General features: G+C 29.4%; 1 protein-coding gene and 1 long non-coding RNA gene across 2 annotated transcripts; both read right to left on the bottom strand.

Annotated features, from left to right (window-relative positions):
- Positions 1-1,408: 1,408 nt before the first annotated feature.
- Positions 1,409-2,500, bottom strand: LOC111209605 (non-specific lipid transfer protein GPI-anchored 33-like). The gene is made up of 2 exons (XM_022709607.2): positions 1,899-2,500; positions 1,409-1,670 (listed from the first exon to the last, which is right to left on the bottom strand). Exons 1-2 carry the CDS (start codon positions 2,341-2,343, stop codon positions 1,549-1,551), a joined length of 567 nt encoding a protein of 188 aa, XP_022565328.1. The 5' UTR covers positions 2,344-2,500; the 3' UTR covers positions 1,409-1,548.
- An 8,104-nt stretch (positions 2,501-10,604) lies between these two features.
- On the bottom strand, positions 10,605-12,054 carry LOC111209352. Its single transcript, XR_002661007.2, has 3 exons — positions 11,678-12,054; positions 11,320-11,602; positions 10,605-10,946 (listed from the first exon to the last, which is right to left on the bottom strand). It is a non-coding gene; the product is annotated as an uncharacterized LOC111209352 (long non-coding RNA).
- Between the last annotated feature and the right edge of the window lie 417 nt (positions 12,055-12,471).

The following is a 12,471-nucleotide window of genomic DNA, read 5'->3' as shown; positions in this document are numbered from 1 at the left end:
TACATTCGATGCAAATCAAGCAACAATCACCGTTCTAGATTATTGAAATCATAATAGTTCTCTTTTTGTTTAATCAGTCAATCAAAATCAACTAATATATGTGAGTTCGTTAGTATGTATCTACATTTAAAAAAGGATGATGTGCATAGTGATATCTCAGGCATTCTTCTAGAAGAAGCGTGATGCTAATCAGTTTGGGATCTGGAAGATTTGTATTGACAAGAAAAGAAAGAGGAATCATGGTATAAAAGTGAAATTATTGGGCGATACTATATTATGAGACTAGGTTAGGTAAAGATCCGCGCCTTGCGCGGGATAAACATTATATATAAAAATTATTTTATATATTATATGTTTATAACATATTATCAAATAATAAATATATATTGAATAATTAAAAAGTCATTATCTACTACTTATATAATTAAATTGGTGCAAACATATAAATAAATTTTATAAATCGAAAAATATTTTTTCTATTTGATATGATATATAATTAAATTTAAATGATAGAAACATATATATGATATATTTTAATATTAATATTTATTAGATGATGCTTTTTACTCATATTTTTTTATCATTTGTATCTGTTATAGCAAAAAGTCTAAATTAATGATAACAAAATTTCACTGTGGGATTAATGGTTTAAGTAATTTATAATATTTTAAAAAATTAAGTTGTCAATATTTTTTCAAATTTTTTATCAAAAAAATGTTCAAAGTAAATTTCAAAATTAAGATATTTATATATTTTTATATGGCATATAGTTTAATTTAAAATGATACATATATTTATATATCTTTTATTTTTGATACTTATTGAATGAGACTTTCAACTTATATTATTTTTTAATTATTTGTATCATGTCATAACAAAAGTTTTAAATCATAGATCATAAAATTTGAATGTGAAACTTTTAACAGTTTTAGTAATTTATACTCGTTTTTAAAAATTCAAAATATAATATATAAATAATTTTTTAAATTTTTATTATATAGTTACTATGATTGTTTAATTTATTTTAATAGCTTAAAATTAAAAAAATATAATTATAATACACACTTATTTTTATCAAATCTTTATTATTCAAAATCATTAATTGTCATATATACTTTAGTCACATTAGGCAATTCTGTAATCTTATTTAAGGAAATAATGAAACACATTTAATAATGTATTTATTGTGGTTTAATAAAAAGCTTATTATATATTTAGATGGATCAATCTATTTCTCTAAGGATTCTATAAGAATCATTATAGTGTTGACATGTGGCTACAAACAAATGTTGCAAAGCTTTTCAAATAATATACAGGGGATTTAACTGTTCAAATTGGTATTTATTACAATGATGTGAACAAATCACTACAGGTCACGGTTTACAATTTCTTTTTATAGTAGCCTCTCTTCAAAAATATTTAAAATAATATAAATTTTCTGACTCGAAGAACATCATATTGGAAACCATGGTTACAGAAGCAATCAAACAAACGTATGAGTTTCGAATTTTCGGCTTGGCAGTCCCAAGTTGTATTAACTGAATTAAATTAAAACAAAAGGAAGAACAGACATGTAATCAATCCAAATAGACCCATTGATCCAGCAATCTTGTTGATTGCTCCTGCGTTACCGTCTCCTCCTTTCGGATCTCCTCCTTTAGAATCTCCTCCTTCGCCACAAAAAAGAAAAATCAGTTGATTACCATAAAATCACCATTACTCTTCTTTCGTATCGCGTGAAGAATCTACAAACTTGCATAACGGCTATAGATGTCATAATTTTTGTAATGTAAGCTATGCAAACCATCAAACAAGTTTAAAAAATGCGTTTATACAAAATAACATGCATACTTAAATCACAAATATAAATTTGAAATTACAAGATTATAAACAGGTACCTTCTTCACCTGTACCATTGCAGGCGTATTTGTCAAGAACACCACATGCGTTACTAACTTGGTCGTAGTAAGGTCGGGTCAAGTTGCTGAAGACAGGATGTGCGATAAAATTGTCGCATAGACAAGTCACTTGTGTCTTGCTCGCCGATTTGAGACCATTGCAACATTCTTCCGATGGTACCGCACTCAACGTTGAGTAGCAATTTTGGACGATATCAAGGATCGCTGTCGTGCACACTGGATCCACCTTCGGCATTGGTGGCAGTGGCGACATTGGCGGTAGTGGCGGCAGTGGCGACATTGGCGGGAGTGGCGGCAGTGGCGACATTGGCGGGAATGGCGGCAGTGGCTGTGCCTTTGTCCACTGAGGAGCGATCACAACCACTAGAAACAGCAGCGCTATCGCAACCGCTGCGGGAACTTTGTTAATGTAGATCATGACCATTGTCTAACACCGGCAAAAACAAAGGTGTAATTTTTTTTTATTGTGAATTCCTATTACTTCGTTTGTGAGTTCTCAAAAGTACATCATGTGTATATATATAGAGATGTCTTGAAATTTGCATTATCCCCTATATATCCCCTATATATTAATTGAGGAACATTTGAAAAGATGTAACCTCAATTTTATATTAATTAAAAGAGGGCTCAATGCATATGTGGCACTCAATTAGGTAGTCAATTACATTCAATTGAAAAATAAGTAGGTCCACATTCGATTTTTATATGTTGTTAAATACATAAGTTGGTCAAACTATATGATATAATGATATGATATGCTATTTTCTTTCCTTAAATAAAACCTACGGAATTACCATAAATGGCTAATATATATATGACAATTAATGATTTTAATAATAAAGATTTGATAACAATTTATATCTCCTCCATCATTTTTGTTTAATTTTATATTATTAAAATAAATTAAACAATCAAATTAGCTATAAAAGTAAAATTTAGATTTTTTCGTATATGTTATATTTTGAATTTTTAAAAACGACAATAAATGACTAAAACTATTAAAATTATTATGTTAAAAATTAATGATCAATGGTTTAACATTTTTATTATAAGAAGATACACATGATTTTAAAACCATATGAGTAAAAAATATCATTTAATAATAAAATAAATATATATATATATATAGATTAAACACTATATACCATAAGATTACATAAATATTTTAATATTAAAACTTTCAATGAATTTTCAAGAAAAATTATAAATTATAAACTTATTAAAGATTTCAGATTGAAAATTTTGTTATCGATGATTTAAATATTTTGTTATAAAACGATATGAATGATCATAGAACCGTATGATTATAAATTCTTATTTAATAAATAACTATACAAAATATACTATTCTTAGAAAAAAAGGTTGGTCCATCTTAACTTATATTACACTTTTTATTAAACTAACTATCGAATTGATAAATAACGTACCAAAAAATGTTTTGCACATTCCTTAAATAAAAGCTACAAAATTACATAATATGATTAATGTATATGTGAAAATTAATTATTATGAATAATAAATATTTGATAACAATTTTTGTATCTTAGTTCTTTTTTTTTAATTTTATATTATTAAAAGATATTAAAAATCATAGTAAATATATAATAAAAACATTTATTATTTTTCTTATATGTTATATTTTGATATTTTTCAAAACGTCTATAAATTATTAGAAATTTGAAGATCCACACTCTGAAAATTTTGTGATCAATAGATTATTTTTTTGTCAAAATAAGTTACAAATGATCATAAAATTGTATTAATATTAACTTTTATTTAATATTATAAGAAGATACACATGATTTGAAAACCATATGAGTAAAAGATATCATTTAATAATAAAACATATATATATATATATATATATATATAGATTAAACTATATACCATAAGATTACATAAATATTTTAATATTAAAACTTTCAATGAATTTTCAAAAATATTTATAAATTATAAACTTATTAAAGATTTCACATTGAAAATTTTGTTATCGATGATTTAAATATTCAGTTATAAAACGATATGAATGATCATAGAAATGTATGATTATAAATTCTCATTTAATAAATGACTATATAAAATATACTATTCTTAGAAAAATAGGTTGATCCATCTTAACTTACATTATATTTTTTATTAAACTAACTATCGAATTGATAAATAATCTACCAAATTTGTTTTTGCACTTTCCTTCATTAGAAGCTACGAAATTACCTAATATGATTAACGTATATATGAAAATTAATTATTATGAATAATAAATATTTGATAACAATTTTGGTATCTTAGTTCTTTTTTTTTAATTTTATATTATTGAAAGATATTAGAAAATCACATTAAATATATAATAAAAACATTTCTTATATGTTATATTTTGAATTTTTCGAAACATCTATATATTATTAGAAATTTGAAGATTTCCACTCTGAAAATTTTGTGATCAATAGATTATTTTTTTATTATAATAAGTTACAAATGATCATAAAATATAACGCATATGAATTTTTTTTAATAAATATTCACACTAAATAATATATATATATATATATATATATATAAATACTAATTATTTAAAGCAACAAGATTAGCTGATCAATTTAGTCATCCAGTTGAAATCTTTCAAAAGTATGTGAAAGACTAAAGTCAAAATAAATATGGATTTAGAATAGTAGTTATATTTTACTAACCGAAATACCAAAAAAACCGAACCGAACCGAAACCAACCCAATATCCGGATTGAACACCCCTAATCCAAATGAAGCCAAACTATTGTTTCATTCTCCAAAATATAATAAAAATAATAACTTAATCCCGCGCAAGGCGCAGATCTTATCCTAGTTAGAATTATCGAATGATAACATAGATATATTGACCAAATCTCGAAGAGTACATATATTAAAGAAATTGAACATTCTTAAAGTAACAACAAAAACCAAATAATACTTATAAGAAAAACCATATAAATCAGAATGGTCAGTATAAAAATAATCCGACCATAATACGTCGTTGGAATGACTAAAATCTTTTTGTTATTACTTAATTCATCGTGAGAACCACTATTGTACAACCGATGCAAATCAAAAAACATATACTATATTTTAGTCCATTCCAAGTAAATATAACTTATTAGAATAATTTTACAAAAAATATAAATAACATTGTTAAAACTATATTTATTATGTTACATATATTTGTAACAAACAAAAATCTGACTCAAAAATCGTTCTTAAATAGACGTTCAAATTCGGAATTGTGAGTCCCTACTTAGGGATATGGGTCCGTTCGAATTTGGTTCGGGTGTTTCGGGGTTCTAAACTGTGTTTAGGTTTAGGGATATCCAACCTCTGAGTATTTACATATTTGGATCAGATTCAGTTTGGTAACTTTACGGTTATCTGAAGTACTAATTAGATATCCAAGTTGTTCATTTTTATATGAATTTTTTTTTTTTGAATCTTATTAAAGGCCTGATGCAGCAATCTTGTTCGTTGCTCCGCCATTGCCGTCTCCTCCTTTACCACACAAAACCAAAATCAAGACATTAATACTATAAAAATATCATAACTCTTGTTTCAGATTGCAAATCAACAAATTCTATGATTTACTATATCCTCGCATTCTTTGTCGCAGATTCCAATAATATTCCGTACCTTTTTAACGTCATAATATATCATCAGCAATTAGTGAAACATATATAGTTGCATTCTTAACTCATAAGAAATGACTTTGAAAACATGGTACAGCTCCATATCTACTTCACATCCCTAACACTGACTGAAGAAGAAGATTGCTATGAGTGGGTGGTTGATGATAAGCGGTCTCTCAAATATAGTACTAGTCAGGTTTATCGACAACTAAGAGGGCAGGAAGCTCAAGTACCGTGGGACCAATGTGTATGGAATGCTAAAGGGATTCCGCGCCATAGCTTTCTAACATGGCTATTCGTCCTAAACCGTTGTCCAACTAGGGATCGTCTTTGTAGCTGGGGGCTCCAGACAGATGCAACTTGCTTACTCTGCAATCAGGCGCCAGAATCCCGGGATCACCTATTCTATCGATGCCCTTTTAGCTGGGCAGTTTGGGAGGAAGTAGCTATGAGATGCAACCTGCAACCACAAAGGAACTGGGATCAGACAATGATTCAGATGCAATCACTTCAAGGTAGCAAATACACAAAAAGATTTACTCTTCTCTGTTGGCAGGCAGGGATTTATTGGATTTGGCAGGAGAGAAATAAAAGATTGCACACGCAACAATCCCGTTCTCCATATGTTGTTATTTCTCTCATCATTCGTCAGATCACCGATCGTATTTCGAGCCTCAGACAGAAATCTCCGGCAAAATCTTCGAGATACATGCAGCTTTGGTTCTCGACTCGTGTTTGAAAGTGGAAGCGTCTTAACTTGTTCATGGGCTTTGGGGCAGATTATGATCTTCTTATTTAGGTATGGGTTAAAACTATGGGTGGGACTATAGTCATGTTATATAAAATGGGCTTGTAAAATGCTTTTGTTTCTATTATAATATATGAAAGCCATTGGTCAAAAAAAGAAATGACTTTCAGAATCTGTTCCTCGCATTTGATTTTCTGCCGAATAGATGGTTACAAAAAAATCGAAATTGTTATTCTCGTAAATATATACATATATACAATGTATATCCGTATTATCTGGTAATGTGTATACTATATATATATTAATAAAAGGAAAAAAAGTCGAACACTCTTACGATAACCAGAAGCTCAAAGATATCAGAATGGCATGTATCACTGTATCATGACCATCTGCTGGCCAAAAATATGTATGACATATATACACGTTAGTATAAAAAAAAATTTACTTATTTTTTTTATTAGTACAGAAATTTGTTGACCTAGTTAAGGAAATGAAACTAAACTCGTGCGGAGCATTCGTGTCTAAGACGTGAAAACTACTTTTGTAAAACCCATGTGTAAGTCGAATCGAGCAACGATTATCATCCTACTACTTATTGTTTTTTCTTTGCTAAACTATCATCCTATTTTATTTTAAGGATAAAAATCTAGTTTGATATGAATTAATGTCTTTAATATATAGTCAATTGTATTCTAAATTCCTAATTATTTATATGAAAATCTTCCCAAAAATATCATATAATCATGTGTCAATTTTGTCGTAATCATGCCATCACCGGAATAAGTCATTAGCGATGTGATCAGTACCGGGCCTAGGTCAATAAATGGCCTAAGGCGAGCTTTTTTTTTCCCAACAAAAAGCTATACTAAACTAACATTATTCTTTTGATCCAAAAAAGAAAACATAATTCTTTTAAAAATAATAAATGCCGGGAGCTTTTAGTACAGGTGGTCTGTGCGTACCACGTCAATCTCCTAGGCATCTCGGATTCGATCCGCGCCTCCTGCGGTGAGGCTGATGGGCCAACTGGGCCGGTCCATTGTGACCCAGTAATAAATTGACAAAAAAAAAATTAAAATTTTCATATTTTGGTGTTTAAAAATATTACTTCATGATTATCGATATTAAATAGGGAAAATTTGGAAAAATAGCGTGAACTAAGAATACAATTTGAAAACTACACTTATACTTTTGATTTTTGAAAATTACACTTTATCTTAGACTAGTATACTAAACTATCTCTACTACTTATATCTATAGATAGTTACTTCACTATTTAAATTAAATAGTACCCGATCATGTCCAATTAGGCCTCATTCATGCTATCATTCAAAAGATCTTATTTTAATTTTATTCGTTAATACTTTGGTACATTAACAATTTGTTTTCTTCTTTTTGTAATAGTGGAGGCTTTTTAAAATTTTGTTGTTGAATATTTGCTTATGCTAACACTATCTTCCATTTCTCAATTAACCAGGCTGCACGTATAAAGAGAAAACGAAACAAAGACACAAATATAGCAGCATGAAATCAAACAAATTTAATTTATTTCATTTTTGGGATCATGTATTCTAAGATTATACAAATATTATGCCATAAAGTTTTCTATGATCCCCCCGAATACATAATTTTTTTTTTTTAAAAGAACCAAATCACGTGTATCATCAAGCAACCAAAGCAAATGAAATATTGAGCCCAGCCAGTAGTCATCCAAATAGTCGTGTGAGACTACGCTCTACTGAATCAAGTCATTATTGTTTCAGATATATTATTTTCGATCCTCAATGATAGTATGATTCGAGTATTGTAATTTGTTAAATGATTGTTCTTTATTATATGTGAGTTTTATACATAAATTTATTGGCCAAGATGAAAGCAAAACTCCAACGCTTGCGAATCCAAAATTTGATTTGTTTTATGGATATTTCAATGTTTTTAGTAGGATTTTTTTAAAGCGTACGCGAGATATATTTCTATCATTTGTTTATCATAACAATAGAATATTATATATATTCTTCAATTTTTATTTAGGATATAATGGTCTTTTCACAACAGATAAGATGTAGTTTTCAAAAATAATAAAATATAATATTGTTTTCAAAAATAATAAAATATAATATTGTTTTCAAAATTTGAAAGATAAATAGGGTATTTTTCAAAATCTCCCTATTAAATATCATATATCATGCAATTTTTTTATAATATACATATACGTTTATTTGTATGTCTTTTTCAGTGTAAACTATTTAAAACAGTTTAGGAAATAAATAATTACATTTAAAGTAACACTACAAGAAAAATGGGTTTTAATAGCAGACCGAAATAGCGTTTTTTACGATTGTGCTATGTTTGACATACCCATTAGTCTTAGAAAGCGTTTGTATATTTAGAAACGCTATGATAAAGTAGTATATTTGGAAACGCTACGATAACATATGGTTTTTTATATGTAACACTCGTGTTTAATAGCAAAACATGATTAAAAATGCTATGTTTGGTTTTTGAATCCCTAAACCCTAAAACAAGTTTTTAAGCCCTAAACTCTAAATACAAACTTTAAACTCTATTTTAACATCAAATCATAAATTTAACTTCAAATGTTAGATATAAATTCAAAAATTAATCTTTTTCCAAAAATTTATCTCAAATCTTAAAATCAATATCCCAAACCATTAAGTTTTAAACCCTATACTCATACATTTATTCTAAACTCTACAAGTAATAAAAAAAATCTCAACACTAAACCTTAAATCATAAACATAAATCTTAACTTTCAAACAGTAAAAATTTTAAATCACCAACTTCTAAATCATAAACATATAAACTCTAAAGCATATTACAAAATAATAAATTCAAAATCAAAAATATAACTCTTAAGTTTGTATATAAAAAATACTTAACATAACTCTAATTATTCAAACCCTATCATAAAAATTTTAAAAATCATAAATCCACAAAATTCAAATCTAATTTACATAATCTTTAAATTTAGGCAAATTTTAAAAGAATTAAAAGGAAATGTAAAACAATTTTTTTTGCCCTTTTTTATGGCCATTGATTGAGTATAGTCTAAAGGTTAAAATTATTTTTTTTTTAATCAATTTTCAACCTTCTCTTTTATTGGTTGACTTTTTTTCCGAGGATCGCAATTTTTAGCCATTGATGAAATATAATCAAATGGCCACAATTCAATCTCTCTCTTTCTCATTTATCTTCTCCTTTACGAAACATATCAAGTCTTTCCAGATCCTCTCTACGACGTTTTCTCCTTCTTCACCACTCACAACGATTCCGACTTCTCCTCCGCCACGGCTACTCCCTCCACGCTTATCAAGCCTTGCTCTTACTCCTCCTCTTCTACCTGCGGCGATGAATCTCACCCTTCCGGCGACGACATCAACAAGCGAATCGATTAAATGATCCAATCGAGGTCAGACCTCATCCTCTTTAAGGGAAAGTCAAATCAGACGGTTCTTGAGGAGGATAACGATATATGAAAATTGTGGGCTGAGCCGAGGACGGTGGATTGAAGGTATGGTACTTCGACGGACTCTATAAATAACATATGGTTTCTATAAAATGGACTTTGTCAATTTGCTTGTATGGTAAACAGATCCAGTAGCCGTAGCAGAGCAGCGCCTGAGGTAAAGGACAATCCCGAGCTTCTCTCCGCTGACACGGAGAAGACAGAGGAAGAGGAAGACATTGTTGGCAGATCCGAGCTCTCTCCACTGCGACTCCAGTCACGCCTCCGACGCTTCCGCTGCTCACCTCGCCAGCTTTGACGGAGAAGACAAACAGGCGGCTGAGAAAATTAGATCTAGGGTTTTTTTTTAATTTGGGTTTAGGCTTTTTAAATTTTTTTTGGTGTAGTCTTCTGTAATACAATTTTATAATTTATAAATAAATTTTGATTTATAAATAAAATTTAATTATAAGTTACAATTTCGATTTATATTTTAATATTTTAATTTTTTATTTTAACTGCTATGGTAGAATTAACTAAAAGAAACAAAAAATGCTATTTATAAAATTAGTAATAGCAGTAAAAAGACGCTATTAAATAATATTTAATTGCAGAAATAAAAGCGCTATCGTAGCGGAAGAAAAGATGGCACAACGAAATACCGCTATTTTAATGTCCTCGACCTATTATGACGGGCGATGATACAGCGCTTAACAAACCGATATCCTATCGTTAGATAGCGTTATTCGTCCGCTATAAAAAAGCGTTTTTCTTGTAGTGTAATGAGAAAAAATGTTAAAAAACATAAAAATAAAACAACAAAAGTGACAGAATAAAGAAGAGTTTTTTGCTTCTCAAATGGTAAGACAGAAAAAGAAAGTATACGTATGGAACTTATGTATAATAATTACAAATTATTCTAACAAAAAACTTCTATAAAACATAAGCTAAAACATAAGTTTTAATGTTTAAATATGGGGCCTGCCATTGCCTCTTTTTCATATGGGTAAGCACGACCCTGGACGTGATCCGACATTAGAAGATTTAAGCTGTATAGAACGTGATCCAGCGTAAGCCAACCTGATATGTGTTAGTAATGTTTGCATCAAAAGCTATACCCCTATGTAGTTGGAAGAAAAACTTAACTGATGTTTCATGAACTTTACACTGCAAGAAAAAAGGGTTTACTTAGTGTATGAAAAACGCTATTATATGTCATTGATAGCCTTATTAAAACCGCTATGTCTGCCCCAGTTATCTTAGGTCTTCCCACTTTTATAGCTTTTTTACCAATGCTATTGTACTTAGACTATACGGTAGCTTTTATTATAGTTTTGCTATTATTAGATGAATATTATAATTAAAATAAATAATTAAATAAAAAATAATTTATAATTAAAAAACAAAATAAATTTTATTTATAAATTAAATTTGGTTTACAAATGAAATTTAGGTTTTCAGAACTAAAACAGCCTCCAAATCGGTTTACACTAAACCTAAAAAAAAAACTAAACCTAAACGACTGGTTTGCCTCCTTTACCTTCAAGCTTCATCTTCTTCCTCTAACTCATTGATGGCGACTGAGAACACCACCGTTGCAGCTGCGAAGACGACCGGAGAGGACACTGGACTGCTAGACCGCCTTCACCACCAGAATGAAGACTGGTCTGAACTAGAGGCATAGCTTTTCTGCCTCCTCCATGCTCCGCCACTGATGAGAAGGAGACCACTGATTCGTCACGCCACCAACACCGACTCATCAGACCACCACCTTCGATTATAACACCACCACCTTCGATTATAACACCACCACCTTCTCAGATCTGGAAACAAAAGTAAATATTAATAAATCTAAAAACATAGTAGAAGAGAAGAAACAAAAGAACATTAAATCTCACCATCACAAACCCATCAGATCCATGAGTCGGCATATTAAAGGAGCAAGCAATGAAAAGGAATAATGAAGGTTTGGGAATAATATTCCTCCTCTCTGTTAGGTTAAATTGACGGCGAGATCGAGCAGATGGTGTGACGGCGAGATTGAGAAGATGGTGTGACGTTGAGCTTGAGCATAGGTGAGATGATGGCGTAACGGCGACCTTGAGCTCCGCCGTGGGTTCGTCTCCGGTGAGCCTCCGGGTCTTCGTCACCAGCGAGTCTTCATCTTCTTAAACTCCAGTTACCAAATCTGAAAAATATAACATGAGGAAGAAGAGGCAGAGAAGAGAATATTCAAAAAATAAATAAAAGAAAATAGAATGAGGGAGATCTGTCGGCGGAGAGAAAGAGAGAGAGAAGAATAAATCTGAACCCTTAGATTTAGGTTAATCCAACAGCTCACAGGGTTATCCTTGTATTTGTTTCTCATTGGTCAAAAAATTTATCTTTCTTTTTAATTTATTTTCATATAAACTTAGTTTAGAGTTTTAATGTAGTTTATATGTTTAGTACATTTAATAGTTCTGTTTTATTTTGTGGTTTATATGGTTATAATTGGCCAATAACTTTATCTTCTTACTTTTATGTCTTGTCTTTCATTATCTTATGATTTTTGTTTGTTTGTAATTTTTATAACTTATGTTTTATTCAGAAATTTCTATTTTGTAGTTTATAATTTAAATTTTAAGTTTTAAAACTTACAAATTGGGAATAAAATTATGGAATAAAATTATAAAATGTAGTTAAATTTAAA

Source organism: Brassica napus, chromosome C3 (genome assembly GCF_020379485.1).
Source record: "Brassica napus cultivar Da-Ae chromosome C3, Da-Ae, whole genome shotgun sequence".
In the NCBI taxonomy this organism is placed as follows: Eukaryota; Viridiplantae; Streptophyta; class Magnoliopsida; order Brassicales; family Brassicaceae; genus Brassica; species Brassica napus.
This window is presented reverse-complemented; position numbering and strand designations above follow the sequence as displayed.